Raw genomic sequence first — 21658 nt, 5'->3', positions numbered from 1 at the left:
GGACGGGCGGGGGGGGTGGTAGTGTAGGGAGGTTCGGGATGGGGGGAGAGGAAGTGTCAGATTCGATGCATTGTTTCAGTATAATTATCCTCCCAGGATCTGAGAGTGTTCTTTTTCTTCCGTTTCGCTGCCTTCTTTTTTTTCCCTCTCTCTTTTCTTTTTTCATCTGCCAGCATTGTATTATTAAAATGCCCGGTCCTGCTCTGCTCTACTCTTGTGGCTAATGGCGCACTCAGCCAAGTGAAACTGAACTTTGCCGCCCTCGCAAATGGGCTGTCAGACAGGGGGGAGTCCGGCTCTTTTATCTGGGCTGAGCAGAGACTCGCCGCGTTACGCAGCCCGGCCCAAACATCAAACCCAACTGCTGAGCCGCCCCTCTGTTCACCCTCACGTGAAATGGCCGAGCCTGTAATCCAGCTCTTAAATTAGGCCCTCAAGGAAAACACTGACACAGTGTGTCCTCTGCCTGCCTGCCTGTCTGTGTGTCTCTGTGTCTGTGTCTGTGCCTGTCTGTGTGTCTGTCTGTCTGTGCTTGCCTGACTGAATACTTGCCTGTTTTTTGTGTGTGTCTGTTTGTCTGTCTGTCTGTATCTATCTTTCAGATTGTGCAGGATATTGAACAGGTGTGTTTATTTTTTACTCACATGTGGGGAATGTGCTTGTTTTGGGGAGGGGTTTTATCTTCAGCTGATGATGTGGTTTTATTTTCTGGATTGTGTTGTTTATTTTTGGGGACTACTGTAATTGTATTTGGATGTAGTACATGTCATTTTTAAAATAAAGCACTATCTCGTCTTTCTATCTATCTATCTCTATCGTCTATCTCTCTTCCCACCCATCTATATTTTATATTTGCCTTTCTGCAACCGTGTATCTAACTCTGTATATGTCACTCTATTTGTCTATGTCTGTATTTTTGATTGTCTATTAGTCCATTAGTGTCTGTGTATCTGTCTATATATCTGTTTTTATAATGTCTATCTCATATATATTGTAATATATGCATCAATCTCTCAGTCTATCACAAAAGTGTATTAATTTCTGATGTGTGTGTAGCAAGTTCTGTTTGTGTTCTGATTTCCACATTTAGTATCTACCTCCTTCCACAGTCTGTTCCCTTTCTTCGGTTTCAGTTGATATCTACTGGTTTTGACAGCTGGTAAGGACTGTCAGTGTACTTTGTTCTCAAAGTTACTGGCATTTGCTCTAGACAATTTTGGTTATTTTTATGTTTGTATGTATGTATGTGTGTGTGCCATTTTATATGCTTTGCTAAATCTACTTGATATAACAGAAATTCATTCAAATCATAACCAATTATTCTGCTGGGGTAGCAGCTACTTCTAAATACTGTGATGTATGCTAATGAGGACGTTTCAAATATTATGATCTCTTTTTTCCAGTCTTCTCCGAAGTTCAATTCCTCATTGCAAATTGCCTTGTCTCTAATCCTGTTAGCAGAATGCCGTATTTAATTTGATTAAAACATGATTTATCTGATGCTGTACAGTTTAGGCCACCCATTTATGCGATAAGTTACTTCATCTCGTACTGCACTTTGACTACATATGCATCCCAACGATGCTTATAGAATACAATATGTACAGTCATGTCATATCTTGTGAATTATTCATCAGAACTCATGTTTTACTTATTTAAAAATAGTCCATTGATTTTACACGCACAGCAAATCATTTAAAATTGGTCATGGAGTGTCACGATACATTTGCTTACTCACTTTAATCCAAATATGATGTTGTTGGTATAATTAATATTTTAATTGAATGGCTTTAAAGTTGCTGCTTTTTTCTCTGTATTGGAATACATCGAAGGCGACATCGTGTGGTGGTTAATGCTTACTACAAGTACACAAGAAACATTTGAGTTTAAAAAGCAGCTTTCTGAATCTCAAAACCATCCTTCAGTGTCATTGGAATGTCCCTCAAGAGAAATCTGAGGTCTACATGTACAACCAAGGATGCCCAGAAACACTGGAGTTGTGCTAGATAATGCAATGTTTTGATGTCATAACCGAAATCATAATCTAGATTTGAGGAATTAAATCCAAAGCTACTCTTGTTTAAGGAGAGCTGAGTGGAGAAAATGAATCGATTATTATTAATAATTATTATTCCACCACCTGATAACTGATATAAATCAATTGCGATACTAAACGTCGTAAACCTAGTAGAGTTTTCATCAGGGAATAACCTTTTTGGAGCGTTTATTATTATTATTATTATTATTATTATTTTAGTAGTAATAGTAGTAGCTAACCTAAATAATTAATTGTAGAAGGAGCGATATACAGTCCAGTACAGCCGGTTTAACTGGATCAGCATTACTTTACAGTAGTACACTGACTGCACTGCATTTTAATTTGAAAATCTGGACAATAGCGGAAGTATGTGCTTTCCGTCTTTCCTTCAGCAACATGGCTGCCTTCGGCTTCAACGTGATTGGGCGGAGGGCGAGGGAGGAAGGAGTATTTTGCAGTCTCTATGGAAACCTTTGACTGAAATCTCGTACCCCCATTCTCGCGAGAGTCTGTCTGTGGTCTCCACTCGCTCAGCAGGGAGAAGATGGCGGCTCGCGGCGGCTTCCAGGCAGCGGCAGCGGGAGGCGGCGGAGGAGGGCTGGGCCCAGGGCCGCAGGGACCCGGGGCGGTGCCGGGAATGGGACCGGGGACCCCCTCAGGCAGGATGGGACCCTCGTCGGGGGCGCAGAACCACCTCTACCGCTCCCCCATGCCGGGGCCCGGATACCCGGTAAGGAGGAGGAGGAGGAGGCGACGACGCCGGGGGAGCAAACAAAGACAGCCGGGGGAGAGCGGAGCAGGGAAGGGGAGCGAGTAAACTAGATGCAAAGTCACCGGTTATTCCGATTTAGAGCTTGAACGATTTAATACTGGGAGGGGGGTGGTAAACGTCCACGCCGACAATAACAACTTTGAGTGGGAAAAACTGTTAAAATAGTTCTCCCTGCAGCGCCGCGTTATCGTTGATCAAATGAACAGTGTAAATGCGCCGCGCATCCCAGTATCAGCGCAGTTACAGACCTGATGCTGTCTGCTGGGTTTCCAGTGAGAGCAGGCCCAGCCGAACAACCCTGGACGAGGTGTCTATATGGGCATCTCTTCTGCACTGTTGTTCTATAGCAGGTACAGAAGTGATGCTGGCAGAAGTCCAGTTGCCGCTGTCTGTGCAGCTGTCATTGCCCGAACACTTGCCTAACTTTGATCCTGAAGGGACATCGTGGCCGACCAGCCCCGGACTTTGGCTTTTATATGGGAGAAGCGCACAGAAGCGCAGGTCCGAGTCCGGATGCTGTGAAGTGTTGCAGGCCTCGAATCTGAGAGTGAAAGCCCGGGGAGCCACACGTGTGACTAATAACCGATCCAGATGGTGGGGAGCGGAGGCAAACAAAGGACTCGGGGGCTGGCAGCGTTAGGGCCTGGAAAAGGAGCACAGACGTGATGTTCAGTCCGGGTGTAGTGGGCTCAACATTGCAAAGCGTAGGACTTGTGCACTGTGTTGTGTACCGAAAGTTAAATTTAGCGCCTTGACTTCACCTACCGTCGAAATAATGTATGAAAGTAAGATTGCGATGTTGAGTTTCCCCCCCCCCCCTTTCCTTCTCCATTGCGTTTGTTATGAGCGATGATGGTGTTTTTGTGTGTTTACACACACACACACACACACACACACACTTATATACAGGATTGTGACCCACTATTCGAAGACTGGACTATTTCCAACAGTGAACGGTGGGGGCGGGGGCAACAAAACGTATTAAATGCATTCACATGTGGGAAGAATCAGTTTATTTTTTCTAAAGCAAAGCTCTTGTCAACAGCTGTTAGTACCTCAGTTAGTTGGTCAGAAAGGTATCCTGCACCAGTATTAGTATAGATTGAGGGTTTTCAAAATCTGAGGGCTAGTGGTTGATTTATTAAGTGGCCGGGGGGGGAATTCTTATTGATTGGTACAAGTAAAGTCATTTGAGCTCACATTATGATCTAATGTGACTTCCTGAAACTGGGTCTGAGTAGCTGAGCCAAACCTTGCAAGAACTATAACTTTTTTTGCAGAGTGTTTTGGGAGGAAATGTTATGCATTAGGCTACATACAAAGGAAGCTTTCGTTACTTGAATTAAAAGGTGCAATTAAACTCTCTCCAGTGTTTTGCATCTATTGCATCTTGCTGATTGAGGCAGACCAATAAATTGAGCAATGCTGTAATCCAATGAGACAAAGCGTTGTGGAGAGTCTTTGCAGGGGTGCAACAGTGGCCAGAGGAAGATTACAGTAGTCAAATGTATTTATCATGAAATTTGAAGAGGATGCTGAAAGAAAGCTGGTGTGTGTTAGAATCAGATCAGGGTCTGTGTTTACCAGTTCACGAACAAGATGATTAATTTTGATCAAAGCATGCATTTTAGTTTATTCACCTATATACAGCCATAACAAATCAAATTTAATACATTCATTTTTTTCTGAACAAAGCTATTTTGCTTTCCACAAATTCCACAGCGGTGGGAAAACTTGATAACATAGCTACAGGACTGTAAGCTTAAGTTTTGAAATGGTTCATGTCTTGCTTTAATTTGGGTGATGTGCAGAAGTGAACTCTATGCTTTAAAGGTGGAAGGATTTGTTTTTGTGGTTCCTGGACTTTAGGCCTACATTGGCTTCTAATTCAATTGTCATCTTTCTACTGTTAAAACCCATGCAATAAGTTGTAGTGTTATCGAGCCAATCAATATATTGTAATAAATGGATAACTTGGCTTCTGTGCGCATCTCCTAACACTGTAAGCTTTCACACGGTCTTTTAATATTGAGGCACATAACTGCTTGGCTGTGTTTTGAAGCCTGGAAAATAAACAGCCCATTTCTGACACACCTGAGGTCATTAAACAAATGGGGAAACTGTATTGTCACTCAGGTGGTGGGTGTTATCTCTGCTTTTATGTAGCACTGGAATTAAGAGTCATAGGAGAATGCAGTTAATTTCCCTTGTCTCGCTGGCTAGCGTGTTTTTCTTTGTGCGTTCATGGTCAAATACCTTTGGAAATTAAATAATTGGCTTTCGGTTTGACAGAAGCTCATGCGCATTGTAGACCGCGCACGCGCACACGCACACGCAATCTCTGAAAAGATGTTCTGTTCTTCCCGGTGTCCTTCACCAGCAGCACAATGTGTGCCTGACTGCCTGCATTTAAGCAAGCGGCTCGAGAGCCTGCGTGCTTTCATAGATGCACTGATTGTTCAGGGAAGCCCAAGGTTAGCTCTGCCGTGTATGAAAGGAGTGAAAGGCGGCAATGTTGCGGGCGAGAGGGGGAGGTTGTAGGTATCTGTGATGTGAAATGTTCCTATTTGCTGTAATTTATAGTCGATGGGACGCAGAGACCCGGCTCTTCCAGAAGTGTGTTTTCGAATGGAGGAAATGCCCCTACTGGGCATGTAACTTTTCCATTGCATTTGTAAGAGGTGAAAGGAGTGGAGAAAAAATGCACTGCTTTGCTGCTATGGAGCTGAAACATGCTTACTTCTCCATATGTGATCTTTTAAGAGCCCAATGACAACTTGAATTGAGATGATCATGAATATGATGTGGTCATAATGGTCCAGTTGCTATTCTTTTTTATACGCAGGAAAATAGGGGAGGGGATTCAATACCAGTCTCAGCCAGGAGGATTCCTCTTTATGCGCTGGAGTTTGTGCTGTTCTGCAGTCTGTATGCTGTGTGACAGAGCCAGCGTGCTCTGAGTAGCGTCTGCTTGCTTGTTAGGTACGGTACTGGTGTTGCAGAGAGCAGCGCAGTGTCGGAGATGTGCAGGAATGTGAGCTGACGGCAGGCAGAGTGCTGGCTGACTGCTGCTCATCAGCTCGGTGCCTCTGATGCAGAGTGGCTAGGGGGGGCATTGCCCTGTGTTGGGGACAGTTGCTGGCTGCGATGCACTCGGAGACACGAAGCAGACTCTTTGAGTTCCTGGCACACGGCTGGGTGAGTGGTCCCGGCTGCGGTTAAAGCAGTCTGTCCTTGTCCTGCTTGTTTCCTTGTCTCCGTGACGTTGAATGTTCTCTCTTCAGGTGCTTGTTTTACAAAATAAGTGTAAACCTCTGCTTTTTAAGTGGAAAGTCAGCCAGAAGAGTAGCATTTCAGATTTAAAAGATTTTTAATAACTGGTGAATTAATGCACTTTTGCTTGCATAGGTTTTCAAATTTTTGTAGTGGGATTAGATTTGATTTTGCATAAGCCTCCCTTTTTCTTGTTCAGGCTCATGTAGTAAAATGGTGTTCTCGCAAGTTGGTAAGACCTGCATAGGGGTTTGTGATTTAGACTTATTCTTCTCCGTTTGTGGTTGACCATACTTGTGTATTGGAGTACAGTTGGCAGGGATTTACTGTTAGTTGGTATTTCAGCTGACTGGCCCTGCTTTGTCTCAAGGGTGTGAGATGATGAGATTGATGGCATTAATCAAGACCTGCTTGATCTATTAAATGGTACAAAGAGGCTGCACCTGTGTGTGCCATTAAAATGTAATCTGCAGTTCAACTGCAAATATAACAACCTAACAAGCCTTTATTGTAATACTGAAATCTCAGTGTACCTACCATTATCTTTTATTTGATTTGTAAAAAGGCAGTATTTTATCAAATTGAAATCAAGATTTTATGTGTAAGCCTTTGAATATACTTTAATTTTGTTGGTCTGTGTAGCTTTTTTTTTTTTTTTTTTTTTATACAGTACAAATTGAATTTAACTGCTGTGGAAATGCATTGAATGTCAAACACATTACACTGGAATTAAAGCCTAGGCTTGCATCATCCCTTGATGTAATTCTACTAGGCACACTGCAGAAATCAAGATACAACATGCCCAGGGGGTAAAACACACCTCTTTCACAGCAGAAACTCAATGAGTTGCACTCTTCCCCCTCTACAGCGCCCAGGGATGCCCCCAGGTAGCCGGATGACTCCCCAAGGCCCGTCGATGGGCCCTCCTGGATATGGTGCCAGTCCGGTCTCCAGACCTGGCATGCCAGTGATGGACCAGTCCCGGAAGAGACCTGCCCCGCAGCAGATCCAGCAAGTCCAGCAGCAGGCAGCACAGAACCGCAACCAGCAGTAAGGGAGGCAAAGAATGCTTTGCCGGTCTTAACATATTCGCTACACACAGTTAAACACTGGCCAACCTGGGGAGGGCGATTGGAGCAGGGCTGGGCTGTAGCAGATGTAATCAATTAAGGGGGAAGGAAAAAATGCTCAATTATTTGCAAAAATGTGAAGTTTTGATTTTAAATGGAACAGGCACTTCATAATGGCATAGAAAGCCCAGTTCAGACTGGCACAGTATAAAATGAAGCTTTTTCACCTTCTGTAATGTGTATTCCAGTGCAATCCACATATGGCTAGCTTTCTACAGCATAGCTAATTTAAATGAGCCATCTGTGTTTGAAAGAATAAGATACTCAGTAGTGGAGTTGAAAGGAGCTGCTAATGTATGAAGAAGGAAAGACTATAATGATAGAAACTGCCTGGAGATTATAGAGCTGTTTTCATTTTATGACTTTGAACAAGAGACCCAAAGCGCACATGGATTTTATTTGCAATGCAAATTGCAAAATTGAACTTCAGAATGTAGTTTAGCTTATTTTAGTTGTGGTTTGGGGGGGGAAGATTGTTAAATTTTTGTATTTAAAATTAAGCAAATTTCCTCTTCTACACAGCGCAAAGAAGAAGAAAATGGCTGATAAAATTCTACCTCAAAGGGTGAGTGTCGTCTTAAACACGTTTTCAGTGTCCTTGGAAGAAAGAAAGAAGGAAAAAAATACAATTTTCTCGCTGGGTACTTTAAGTCTGTATTATAAAGACATGTTTCTTTTAAATCAGTCCAAGGAGAAAAGCAGCAAGAGTCATGGTTGCTAACCCAGTGGGAAAGCTTCAGACACCTTTCTGTTGTTCACGTCATTAAGGCCACGGAATAATTAAAGATAACAGACGGTATTATCCAGCACTCTGTCATTGTAAATGCTATTTCCAAACTATTATCTTTCAGTGGTGGACAAATCACTTCTATGTGTGGTAGTCCAGTGGGTTACCAAAAGATAAACTATGGTAGCCCGCCACAGTTTTTTGTAGCCCACATTTTTCATGTCCATTCAACGCTCCAATAAATTAATTGAATGAGAGCCAGGGGGGAGTGGCAAGAACAAGGGTGCTATATATATTTCAATGGTCACTCATTTGTTTTGCCAATCAGTCAAATATGGAAATTCTGTGTCCATGTATATTCAAAAAGTACCCAATGTAATTTCAGCAATTATGAGGCTGTCATAACACCAAACACATCTGTGAATGTTATAATGGTAGACCTGGTAGTATCTCATAAAGTAATTTAAATTCTTCAGTTTTATTTCTGATGCATTGGACTCACGTCGGTGTTTATAAGTTAAGGACTCTTATCCGTAAAAGAGAAATGCTCTCCTTCTCAATGTCAGCACTCATCCCTACATAGACTATTTACAGGTACCCTACATTTAATAAAATACATCACGTTACTGCACTTTCCCTTCCCACCTGCACAATACAATGACTGCCAACGATCTTCAAAAAACAGATACAATGGTAGAGTTTACCTGTGTTCTGACATTACTTGAGTCAATGTGCTCGAGTCACAGATGAAATGCCCCTCTCCCTGTCGGGGTTTTCATAGTTTTAGTTTATTGCAATCGAGACAAGCTGCCATTTACCTGACGTATTGCAAATTCATAGCGAAGACATTAATATGTAAATTAGCTCTTCATACAGCTCTCGCACTGTTTTAGCAGGAACATCCCCGAAAGGGTGGTTCTCATGCGCGAGAACAATACTTGAGACACTGGCTGTATTCAAAACTGCATAATACACAAACTACTTACGGGCATTTCATTATTACTGAAGTGTTATGTAGTACGTGTAGTGTGCAGTTTCGAACACAGCCACTGACATAATCGATGTCAAAATAATGTTCAAATTAAATTGTTTTGCACGATGTACACTACTGAACAGTGCAAAGCAATATAGAAAGCATAATGATTAAAGGGAAGGAAAAAATAAGAAACTGCTGTCCGCAGTGCCATTAACCTGAAATACCCCATTGCTAACCATGAAAGGTCCTTCAGCAACTTATTTTACCTTAATTACTTTAAGGAGAAAGAGAGATGCACGATTATGTCCGCAGCATTTGCATGTGTTTTCCCCCATGGTTTACTCATTTTTACGTAATTTACTGGAGTATTTGGGATTGACCTGCTTTTTTGGCCACAGAACTGATTCTCCTGATTTTCAGGCCAAACGTGCACACGTGTCATTGCTTCACAACTTACAGTATTGCATGTATACTCCCCCTTAGTGTCTATATATCATAAACTTGTATGTGTGTATATGTGTGTGTGTGTGTGTGTGTGTATATATATGTATAATAAAATCTCAAACGAACCAGCAACTACAGATGTCTACTACTGTACAACTAACTCACTTCGCCAACACAAATATTATAATTAGGCTTAAAAGATTGTCGCCAAACTTAACACACAGAGCTCGACGTAAGTTAGTTCCTAGTAAATTTGCCTTAATTATTTATTTTATGCATTTTTAACGTTTCAGCTTCTTATGCAATTCAGATAACTACAAAAACACCCGCTTGCAAGCCAAACCATGTGGAACAACCAATCACAGCTGTGTTCAGCATAAAGCCCTCCCCCATAGGCCTAAGAGTCAATCACAACTCGCATTCAACACAGAACTCGACTCCCACGTGTTGTGTAAATCAATACCAGAAGTCTATAAACAATATTGTTTTAGAGTCGTAGAAGTCCTGCAGGCTTTGGGACATTACAGTTTGGTAGTCTGCTCCCAATTTTTGGTAGTCCCGGGCAATTTATCTGCTCCTGTCTTTAGACAGCGATTGGTGTTACAATACTCAAGTTTAAAACACAAAAACGAATGCTTAAACTACACTTTCTCAGTGCCATATGTACCCCCTGTCTGCATATGTCCCTGTGAAACTGAAGATCTAACCGCTGCTTGCCACCCCTCCCCCCTCCCCAGATCAGAGAGCTGGTCCCAGAGTCTCAGGCCTACATGGACCTCCTGGCATTTGAGAGGAAGCTGGACCAGACCATTATGCGAAAGAGACTTGACATTCAGGAGGCCCTCAAACGGCCCATTAAGGTATTTCCACAGCTGGGGGCCAAAACAGGAGCATTAAAACGGTGTCATTTGTGGCTTTAATGCAGTGTAATCCCCTACCTAACCTGTAACTAATTATATTCACTGCATTTCTTGTACAGGAACCTGATATTGCAGATCTTCATGTTGAGTAGTGCTCTGAAGCAATAATGGGGTCTTTGCTCTAATTTGTGAGGCTGCCATTTTATTTGGTTGTCATTCAGTTTCAGACTTCAGCTGTCTGCCTTCTGTTCATTACTCTTTTCCATGCTTTTGCTTTGGATACACCACTCCCTTGATGTGTGTAGAGCAAAGCTGTCTCCTGAATCCTCTGCCATCTGGACAGATGTGCTGCTCTGGTGGCACAGTGTCTCTCTAAGACGTGTGCAGCTGTCTCATTTTGTCGCGACCACTTAGGAATATATGATGTTGATCTTCAATCACTTATTTACTCTCCCCCCTCTTATGTTCTGCAGCAAAAGAGAAAGCTTAGGATTTTCATATCAAACACCTTTAACCCAGCCAAGCCCGATGCGGAGGATGGGGAAGGCACTGTGGCATCATGGGAACTCCGTGTGGAAGGAAGACTCCTGGAAGATGTGAGTGTATCTGTTGGTTTTCCACTGTGGGCCCTTGAGGAGGCAGGGGGTCTAGATTCCTTCTTGCTTAATTCCACATGTGGGCCTGGTGTCCACAGGAAGCCCAGCTAGAGGAGGATGTGTTGGCCTCGTTGCACCACTGGTCCCTACTGAGCATCTGGCCAGTAACACAAGCTGGGCTTAATTATCTTGGCAATATTCACGCTTGATCATCTCCAGGGGATGTGGCATGAATGCAAGTTGGCTTGTTCTCCATGATCTGCAGCTCTCCTCACTATGCGCTGTGGTGTCAGCTGAATTTGATGAGACCCTAAAACGGGGACACTAAATTACAGCTGGCGCAGTGCATGAATTAAGTTACTTTTTCAGACCATATTTAGTGTGAACGTAGAGATTGTAATGATTTGTTAACCACTCTTTCTTCATCTGGCCTGTATTTCAGACGGCAGTGTCCAAATATGATGCCACCAAGCAGAAAAGGAAGTTCTCCTCTTTCTTCAAATCCCTGGTGATCGAGTTGGACAAGGATCTGTATGGACCGGACAACCACCTGGTGGAGGTGTGTGTGTATAAAATATATATAAGGGAGATGGATCTTATCATCCTATATTGATCCACTGCTGGATGAAGGCCTGCCCAAGATATTTCCACTTTTTTTTTTTCCAGTCTGTAGCTTCTGATTTCATTTTGCAGTCAGCCAGCAAAATGTATCATTCCATCTACCCATTTTTTTAATGTTGTTGTCTAGGTTTTTTTTCATCTTGTATATTTATGCATGTAGCTAATTTGACGGTTGGGTTGTGGCACAGAGAAGGTTAAATAGTTTTCCATCTCCACTCTAGGTAAAGATGACATCAGCCACCTATTTATTAAAACAAAGACATTGTTCAGAGATGAGTGTAGAGAGCAGTTAATAGAGACATAATTGAAAGGATTTTATATAACAAGAAAGCCTTTTAAATTAGTGTTGGCTTCACAGAGCGGGGCGCTTTCTCTCCATGCAGTGTATTCTGTACATTATTTGTTGAGTACAAATAAGGCGTATTGAAGTCAGATGGTGACAGCAGTTGAACACGTCCCTGTTAATAGGTTCCGTTTGAATTGAGATTTGGCACAAAAGAGATTTTAAGGCAATTTGCCTTTGTTGGAATTAAAACCTGAAAATGAAAAGCCCTTTTAATGGGATTCATACTCCTTAATAGTCGGCAGAAGAGTAGTACAGAAGCAGCCGTGTGGGCGGTTTTCCACTTAGGCTTCAATCGAGAGTTTTTGAAGAGCTTTGACAAGTTGAAACAGATGGTGCTGTTCAAATTAAAAAAAAAACGACCACTTACAGTACGGATTGTGACACCATTGAAGCCTTAAAATATTCTCTTGACTTTCCCTTAATTGCCTTTTGGAGCTTCTCTCAGAGTTCCGAGTATAGACCGTCGTTGTACAGCGTCCTCCTATTCTCACTGCACTTTTGCGGATCATCTTTCTTGTACCATATTAAGGATAAAGCGAGATCAACAAACAATATTCCAGCACAGTGTTCCTTTTCTGTTGTGCTGTATTGTGTATGAGGATGTTAAAACCAGTATTGTGATTTTACCTTTCAAATGGATTTGTGCAAGATAATATACAACCTCCTCTTTGTTATTCTGAATATGTGAATATCTGAATATGCAAATGCAATTGAAGCAGACATGCTCCTGCTTCCTCTGACCTGAATATCAACCTGTTGCCTATTTTTCCATTTTCTTTACCTAGTGTGGTAAGCTGCTACTTTCCCAGTCAGTGCATTTACTGTTAGTTAGTGTGCTCACCTGTAACTGTTAAACCGAAGACAGAAGACAGTCCTAATTGCTATGTAAGCCAGTGGCCACCACCTTGCTTTTGGCACTTGGGCAGCCACGTCCTCCTCTGGTTATGGAGTTAAGTGTGTACACATTCCTGGCGATACGTTGTGTAATGGTGGCTACTGAGTATTAAAGAGCTCTGTTTGTGTTCAGTGGCACAGGACTGCCACCACACAGGAGACGGACGGGTTCCAGGTGAAGAGGCCGGGAGATGTGGGAGTGCGCTGCACTGTGCTGCTCATGCTGGACTACCAGGTAAACCGCCTCTCTCCGGACAGCAGCCAGCAGCACCAGCTGTCACTTAGCAGTACTGGGTCAGTATCCGTACACATTAATTTGGATTTGAGCATCTGTTTCTTCTCAAGGGACCGCATACTGCATCCAGAGACACGTCCCCTTTAATTGAAACTTAATCAAGAGAGCCACGTAATGTTTTTTTTTTTTTCCTCTTCATCTCACGTTTCCCTGTGGTGGCTCCCTCAGTAATTTTCCACATGGCAGGGAAAAAGTGGCACTTTTGGGCCACAATCTGGTCCTATATGGCTGAGAGCAAGCTTATCTTTATTGTTAGATAAAGATGTACATTTAGTAAGCAGTGGTTCCCACAAGGTGGCAGCAGAGCAGCACCGTGAGGCCCTGGCCTGAGTGCTCTGTAGAATGCATATGCAACTGTGTAGCTTAGGACAAATACATCTGTATGAACTGTACATGAGCCTCTCAGATTTTTCATATGTTGTTAATCCAGTCCTATGAGAGCGTTAATACTCAGGCATATAAGCATGTTTGGGCTTCGGCTAGCTTTGTCCTCCTCTTTGCCCAAGGTGTCCCAGTTCAGTATCAGCCTGACCCTCATCTCTCCCTGTGCCTCCGCAGCCTCCTCAGTTCAAGTTGGACCCCCGGCTGGCCCGCATGTTGGGTATCCACACCCAGACCCGGCCCGTCATCATCCAAGCCCTGTGGCAGTACGTCAAGACCCACAAGCTGCAGGATCCCCACGAGCGCGAGTTCATCAACTGTGACAAGTACCTCCAGCAGGTAGGGACCGGCCTGCCTCCTTACCCTGGGCTTGCTCAACACTCTCCAGTCTCACCTCCCACGATTGCTATTTTATTGTTTTTCTCTGGGGTTTTCCCCAGCATGCAAGTAAAGTAAAATGTATGTGGTATGTGTGGCAAAGAGGAATATTAGTGACTGCTTTTTTTGTTTTGTTTTGTTTTTGTCTGTCTAATGTCATTGGTCTTCCATTAGATTAAATTATCCTCCGAGGCAGTTAGTTTCACCTCTTGTCATTTGTAGATCTTCGAGACCCAGCGAATGAAGTTCTCCGAGATTCCTCAGCGCCTGCATGCCCTGCTGATGCCTCCAGAGCCGATCATCATCAACCACGTCATCAGGTGACTGCTGGGGTCATGACCTCAAATTTATTTTGGTTTGGATGACCAGGGGCAAAAGTGTGTCAGGATACCAGATTTATCATGTTCTCCTGTTCTAGTACATTGTTCATTTTAAAGGGGGAAATACATATTCCTCTCCACTAGTATCCATAGGCAGAAACCATATATTTAAGAGCAGCACAAATGCATTTCTTACTTAGCCATAATTATTAGAATAAACCTAATGTTGAATGGTCCGTATTTTCAGTTTGCCCGAACACTCCTCCAGGTTAGTCACTGGTGAGCTTACCAGTCTGGCAAGGGCTTGGCAATCCAAGCCTTCTTGTACTAGGAAGTTTTCCAAGGAGTTAAATGGAGTCCTTAATCAGAACCGCTGCAAATGGCCCCGTGAGAGCTTCTGTTCGATTTGGTTAGATCAGTCCCCAACTCGCAGAGCAGTTTGTCCTCTCAAGGCAGCCTCTGACCCGTCTCTGCCCTCACATCTCTGTAGTGTTGATCCTAACGACCAGAAGAAGACGGCCTGCTATGACATTGACGTGGAGGTGGATGACACCCTGAAGACCCAGATGAACTCGTTCCTGCTGTCCACTGCAAGCCAGCAGGAGATTGCTGGCCTGGACAACAAGGTAACTCGGTCTTATTTATACTGGTTTAGTGAAGCATGACAGTTTGAGAGCTGTCGTGAAACCGTGTTAGGGCTGAAAGGGATGCACTGTTCAGGGTGATACAAAAGCAATAACATTACCTGGGCCTTGGTTTTGCAAGTTTCCTTTATTAAATACCTGATTCTATTTACGAATTGGTTAGATTTTGTTCGACATCCCCTCCTTTATATTGCATACATGTCTACAGAATCCATAGTCTGATTACAGCCGGATTACAGATTTTGTAACTAGTGCTTCGGCTACCAATTTATTAGATGCCTGTTGGTGAGATTTAACACCAATGTGCAATGTATCTAATCTTTGTAGCTACTTCAGGTTGTGTCCCATTCCACATGAGCTTGTGAAACACTGCGACCCACTGTTAAAGGTGTTGGATGGAGTTTTCACAGACCGCACAGCAGTCCTTGCTGCACTTGATCTTTCATTGGCTGTGATGCTCACTTCTGTTTCCGAGCCTTTAAAACAAAGGCCTCGATTTTTAACTTTTCTGCAATGCCACTCTCCGCCGTCATGAAGCCCACTTTTGTTCCTGTAGACCGACTCTCATATGTGCACTTTAGTCTGGTGTCTTTTTAAAGAGCTGACAGTGGTATAGTTGGACCTTACCTGTAGGTAAATGCCAAAGCTTTTGTTCCCTGTGGAGAAATTAGAGGGACCTGGAGAGCAGGAATGTCTTTCTTGGTCCTTGTTACAAGGTTGATTGTACTACGTGCTTTTGATTTTCACTTTTAAACTTAGAGAGAATCTAAAAGTGTCAATCTTGCACTCAGACACATGAACAACACCTTAAGCTTGCCCATCCAAAAAGTTAGAAATGTGTGAATTTCTGTGTGCTATTGAGATTGCAGATCAGGTCTCTGATTTTTCAAGGACCATCTTGAAGCCTGGGGGTCAGGCCTGAGTTTGTGGCTGCTATTTCAAGGCAAAGCAGCTTGTTGTCCAGGAGATTGGTTCACTTTGAAATTCTTTGAAAGCTGTCGGTTGTATTGATTTCTGCAACACTTTAATACTTCAATTTTCCTATCCTATGCCCTTCTGTATCATTGCTTTGATTGTCTTATAAATATATATTTAAATTCAACATTGGAAATCAAAAGCTTTTAAAATCCAACTGTACCACATGATTCAATGCACATTTAAAAGCATTAGAGGTACAGTACATACATTAACATAATCCTCATTGTTATCTTTTTCTAAAACCTAAAAATGCAAACTTTCCTCCCCTGAGATTTTTACTTTATAGCCTATGGTGTTTCAGACCTTATTACAGATTTACAAGTTGAAATACTTGGCCGTATCCCTCCTGTTAGTTTGTGGATCTCTGTGTTGACATGGCTTTTCCTGAGCCAAAAGCAGGTCTATCTGCAGTACCAGACAGACCTATTGATGATGATGCTCGAAGGCAGCCAGGCGTGTGGTTTGCAGCGCTGCGGTGTGTGTTGTCAATTCTGCACACGCTGCTCTGCTTACACACAGACCCTGCTGTCTGCTTGTCTGTGAACAAGAAGGTGGTTTAAACTTATTTCTCTCAGCTTTAGGAATTCTTCACCCAGCACTTTTTTTGGATACACTTTTCGTTGAGTTACACCCACAATCTGCATTGAGCAGTTCAAACAGAATGCATTTCTGTGGTATAATCATTAATGGGATGATATGGTGTGTGTGCAATGTATTGTGCGGAGGGCGTTGATCTCGGTTTCTTCCTACATTGTCCTTCCCTTGGGTTTGTGGGACACGTCTCTGAATACTAGTTTTCTCAGTGTTACTTGGGGGTGAGCACAATGCAGTGTTGTGGGAAAACTACAGCTACTGCATTCTTGTTTTTCTCTCCTTTCTCCCAGAGCTTGTGGAACCATTCCCGGATATTGACGGAACATGTAAATGATTTAACCTCATGCAAGGGTGGGGGCTGGGTGACCACAATCTTACACCGAAATCCTGTATCAATCGGTTCCATGTCCCGATGCATTAACAGCACTGTAGTCCAGAGCTGCAATAGTATCCTGGTTGTTCCTGGAGAGTGGACACTGAAGGTTTCAGTTGAAATCCCAACAGGATATAAATACTCAATATGACATGTTCTGCTTCTAAAATCTTCCACTTTTATATTTTCTTGTTCAATATTCCACATTAAGACACTAATGAATCACTTCATTGGTATGGAGTAACATTTAAGATTCATTCTCACTGTCATATACTCATTATTTTCCTTCCTGCACTTTGTCTAGGCTTCACAGCTCCTTTCTTTTAAGGCTTTGCTCTTGTGTGTGCGTGTCTTCCTTCTCTCCGTTCGCAGGGACCTAGTGCCATACCCGTACTAAACTCAGTACCTCATCTCCCCAGATCCACGAGACCATTGAGACCATTAACCAGCTGAAAACACAGAGGGAGTTCATGCTGAGCTTCGCGCGGGACCCTCAGGGATTCATCAACGACTGGCTGCAGTCACAGTGCCGGGATCTGAAGGTGCATCTCCTGCTTTGTGGGGCAGCTTTGTGAAGGAAGGAGAGAGATCCTGTATCAGGCTGTTTTTCCTTCTTAATTTGAACTATGCTGAAACCCCACTTGGTCGTTTAAGAATTTGATACAAGTGCTCTGGGGTTTTCTCGGGACAGGCTCAACCTCCACATGCATCCATCATAGTTCACCATACTTTTCATATATTAATCAATTAACTGGGTGAATTTAACGCTTCTCTCCAGACTGTGAAATGTTCTGTGGGTTCAATGTTTTGAGTGATCAGCAAATTGTAAGGTGGTGGCTATAAAAAAATATTAAAGCTTACCTAATTAAATAATGACATTAAGTAATTGGACTTTCCTGTTGGAACAAAAACCAGCAGCCACTGCGGCTCCCTAGTACTGGAGTCTGACGCCCCTTTTAGAATGTATTACCATTATTTGGAATGCATCTGTTGTAGTGTTCCCATCTCCTATCCCAAACCACTGAGAACCATAAGAAACAGTTACTTCCACTCACATCTAATTTTGTTACATTACCTTCCATGCCACCTCTAGTTATTCCCAGCCACATTGCGGTGGACGGTTTGAAATTGGTCATAGTAGCCTCGGAAGAAAGGGGGCCTGTATTCGTCTGCCTTTAATACTGTCTCTCTCCCTCGTCTAAACACTTGTCAGTAGAAGTGGTTCCTTGTATATCGGCTGCCATGTTGGAGTTAAGCAGCTGCCTATTGATTCTACCAGCACTCTGACAGTGTGTTGCAAAGATAACAGCTTGCCACTCGCTCAAGAGGTCAAGCACCTGATAAAGCATTGGCTTTGTAGTGTTGAAATGTAACCTACAGCATTGTGTAATGCCACTGTGTCCTGTGAGGCTGTTTCATCACTGTGGAGGGGGTTTCCTATACCCACAAAGTTGTAAATTGTCACTTGAAGGCTTTTTAAGGTTCTGTCCACACCCTAAAATTAGGCACAGTCCAGAGTGTGTAGGTCTCATGTTGGCAGTTGTAGCATGTCCCTTTTGGAAGGCAAACTTCACTAAGGTTACCGCTTATTACGAGAGTCAACCACAAAAGCATCAAAGGTACACTGATTGCACTGAGGACAGTGTACAGATCACACTTGCAACTGATACGGTGCATTCATGGGAGGGGGATAACATTTGTTGTCAGGGTGTATGGTTTGGAGTCAGCAGTTTTGGGAGTCTTGGTTTAAGTCAGCCCACTTATGCTATGTTTATTAAAAGATGTATATTTATTTATTTCACAATAAATAGCCCCTTCAGAGGCATTGTTAGCATTTATGCCAAATGGCAGGTGACAGTTTTGGTATGTGCGAGGGCCAGGGTGTTCTTGGCAGAAGCGTGGACTCTGAGCTGTTTAACCCAATGTGCTGCCCTGTGCTGTTCACAGACCATGACCGACGTGGTGGGAAACCCGGAGGAGGAGCGCAGAGCCGAATTCTACTTCCAGCCCTGGGCCCAGGAGGCCGTGTGCCGTTATTTCTACTCCAAGGTATGCATCCACACAGACCGCCTGCTGTTCCTATTCCAGCATCTTGTCATGTCAGGATTTAGGCTTTCTTCTATTTATTTATTTTATTTATTTTTATTTTATTTATTATCAATTTGAATACTAAAAAAATGAGGACCGCACTTAACTGCAGCCCAGTACTGTTGAAACCCTGTTAAAACCAGGCCTTTTCTCTTCTGTTTCAGGTGCAGCAGAGGAGGCAGGAGTTGGAGCAAGCTCTTGGAATCAGAAACACATAGAACTGAGACAGCATCCAGGAATGAGAGAGCCAGGGGGTAGGGAAAGGAAAGGGGAAGCTCGGGCGGGCTGAGGGGTCAAGGGTCAGCACCCTGTTCCAATTGAGAGCTCTGCTGGGGACTCCTACTACCCAGTATTCCAGCTTTTGACCCTACCCCCAAAAAAGTGCTGCTGCATTATGACCATTTCAGATCCCTTTATTAAGGCCAGAGATGCCGTCCTTCTCACTCTCATATACCTGATGATTTGAGGGTGATTGTTCTCTCTGCCCAGTCCATCCCCCCTCTTCCCACCTGGGCTCTCCCCCAACTATTTATACTGAAGCCTTCGTTAAGCTGTCCACACCTGCCTCTTCATAGTTTACCTGTCTGTGTACAGTCACGGTTAATTGTCATGATCTGAAGAAACGCCACATTTGGACACGACCCAGAATCCTCAAGTGGGCATTTATCAGAATGGCCTCTGCAGGTGTGTGGTCCTTTCCCTCAGTGTTGCCTCTGAGTGGTGTTTGACTGTGTTCAGTGCCGATGTATCTCCTAACATACAAAACGCACACGGGTTCTTGAGCAGGCTTGTTGGAAACCGTGCCTGAAACTAAAGGCCCGGCCTCGAAGGCGGATCCCACTTTGTCCCAACTCCATCGTTGTCGGCCGTGCCACATTAATCCCTTTTTCTTCTGCCTCAGCTGCGCTCCTTCTTGCTTCGAGAGTAAGGATAGTGAATTGGTAGCGAATGAAACCGACCCGCTTACGGACTGCGGTGTCACACATTTTCATGGTTTTGCCAGCGTGCGGACTGACTCCCAAGCAGACTGTACTGTGTGTGAGGGGTCTGAGCTGAGACATCTTCATTTTGCCCATGTTTTTTTTGTTTTTTTTGTTCGCTTTCCCACCCTTTTTTCAAGGCCCTGGTCCTTGTGTTGTGACATAACTAGAAACAACCACATAACCTTAGAAAGCAGCCTGGATTGTTTGTTTTCCACACAAGGCCACCAGTGAGATAACCACAAACTGTGTTGACCCGCTAAACCAGCTGGTGACCCGGGGTGGGGGGGTGGGGAGACACGGAGTGTTAAGTTTCTATCATCTTTGAAGACGGACCTCAAAGTATGGCTCTGCTTTCTATAATTTACTGCTTTTGTGATCTTGCTTGACCTAGTGGATTGACACTCCCCTCCATCTGCATCTTTATCCATGGTCCTGGAAGATGCTTTAGTAGAGACCAGTTGAAGGCAGGTGTCAGACATTTTATATTCTGGGATCAACAAAGAGTTGATGGCTTATTTTAATTTTCATTATAAATACTAATTACCTTGTTAGATTTTTCCCCATAGAAATAGCTTTCCTGTAGTAACCCAGACGTACTACTTAAACCCATGGGTTAACTTAGCTCCCCTCCCCCCCACTTGTGTCAGGAATGCATATTTGCTAGGCAGCTCCATTCCACACCCTCCTCTCCATAGCTCCCCAAAGCCTGTTTATATACTTTTATGGACTTTTGGGCTGGTAGAAGTTGAGCAGCATTTTAAGTGTTGTCGACCATTTTTCTTTAAGGCACTGAAAACAATTAACTTTTCAAAACTTTTCAAAGGTAGCCCTCTACAGCCCAATTTCTGTGAACTGCTTGCTTGTCACTGGTTTGCCAGGACAGGCAGCTTGAACCAGTCAAAGTCTTTAATGAGTATTGCAAATGTATTATGAATTTGAGCCCTTTTTTCCTTGCAAGGGGATTATGGAGAGAAGGTCATGTGAGGCCTAAATAACCCAACTAGTTTTGACTCCTGTTTCAGAACCATTCATAGTTTAAATCTCTTCTGTGGTGCCCAATTAATGTGGATAAAACATTTTGTATCCCCTATTAATTTACCCCTGAGAGTTTAAAAATAAATAAATACTCCCTTTATATCATTGTTTTCTTTCAGATGTTTTATTGAAAAGCCTTGCATAAATTGCCATTGATGAATTAGATGTTCATATGATTAGTTACTTGTTATGCATATTAAATACAGGGATAACTGGGTTTTTGAAATGTAGCGATACACCTACAAGAATGCATAAATTATTCAAGTACTCTCTCCCTTTGGTATCCCATTTTGAAGGCATATAGTTTTCTTGTAATTTTGTTGAATTAGTGTATCTGCCGGAGAATTCCTTGGAGACTAAAGCGTAAAAAGCGAGTTTTGAGGATTTTTTTTTTTCTCCCCCTTTATGGACCAAACATTTGTTGTATTTTGTATTTACTGTATGTGTTACCCAAGTTTTAATAAAGAGCTTACACAAGTTTAAATGGGTTGTGTTGTATTTTAACGCCATATTACTTTATATTTTATTTGTCTGGATCACACTAACCGCTGTGTATGCATTAAAGGCGATCCCACGCTTATTCACTCAGTAGAGCTCAGTACATTCACGATTACAGTCACAGATCTGGGATGCGGCTGGAGAAACGGAACCCCAGGAGAATTAGAATTTTTCAGTGACTTACCTTCTCGGTCCCAAAAAACCACAATAGTTTGTCTGCTGCAAGTGCATTGAATATCCTGTGTTCTGGTTTAAGAAGACCTTCCCAGTACTCTGAAAGTCCACTGGATTCCCCTTGTTGTAATCAATGCACTGTACTGAACGATCCTCTTTTAACAGTTCATGTATGGAGGAGGCAAGGAAGCACAGTGTTGAAACGAGTGGGAGAGGGCTTAATTATCTCTAATACGAGTC

General features: G+C 43.1%; 1 protein-coding gene across 5 annotated transcripts; it reads left to right on the top strand.

Annotated features, from left to right (window-relative positions):
* The first annotated feature begins 2566 nt into the window (after window positions 1-2566).
* On the top strand, window positions 2567-21230 carry smarcd1 (SWI/SNF related BAF chromatin remodeling complex subunit D1). 5 transcript variants are annotated; one of them, XM_066708308.1, is made up of 14 exons: window positions 2567-2768; window positions 6952-7133; window positions 7736-7778; window positions 10098-10220; window positions 10694-10816; window positions 11259-11375; window positions 12811-12912; window positions 13531-13692; window positions 13954-14051; window positions 14542-14677; window positions 16558-16593; window positions 17060-17182; window positions 18588-18689; window positions 18893-21230. In XM_066708308.1, the coding sequence occupies exons 1-14, from the start codon at window positions 2583-2585 to the stop codon at window positions 18944-18946; spliced, it is 1587 nt and encodes a 528-aa protein (XP_066564405.1). In that variant the 5' UTR covers window positions 2567-2582; the 3' UTR covers window positions 18947-21230. The 5 variants fall into 5 exon arrangements, with proteins under 5 accessions (XP_066564405.1, XP_066564406.1, XP_066564408.1 ...); XM_066708311.1 differs by lacking the exon at window positions 2567-2768 and adding an exon at window positions 3575-3595; XM_066708310.1 differs by lacking the exon at window positions 2567-2768 and adding an exon at window positions 5943-6008.
* The last annotated feature ends 428 nt before the right edge of the window (window positions 21231-21658 follow it).

The sequence above is a fragment of the Amia ocellicauda genome, chromosome 7 (genome assembly GCF_036373705.1).
Source record: "Amia ocellicauda isolate fAmiCal2 chromosome 7, fAmiCal2.hap1, whole genome shotgun sequence".
Lineage (NCBI taxonomy): Eukaryota > Metazoa > Chordata > Actinopteri > Amiiformes > Amiidae > Amia > Amia ocellicauda.
This window is presented reverse-complemented; position numbering and strand designations above follow the sequence as displayed.

Bases quoted from the DNA above. Each gene is read 5' to 3' on its own strand.
- smarcd1 (XM_066708308.1), top strand. From the start codon at position 2,583: ATGGCGGCTCGCGGCGGCTTCCAGGCAGCGGCAGCGGGAGGCGGCGGA. The intron at 10,221-10,693 runs GTATTTCCACAG...TATGTTCTGCAG, and splicing joins CCCTCAAACGGCCCATTAAG to CAAAAGAGAAAGCTTAGGAT. The intron at 18,690-18,892 runs GTATGCATCCAC...CTTCTGTTTCAG, and splicing joins GCCGTTATTTCTACTCCAAG to GTGCAGCAGAGGAGGCAGGA.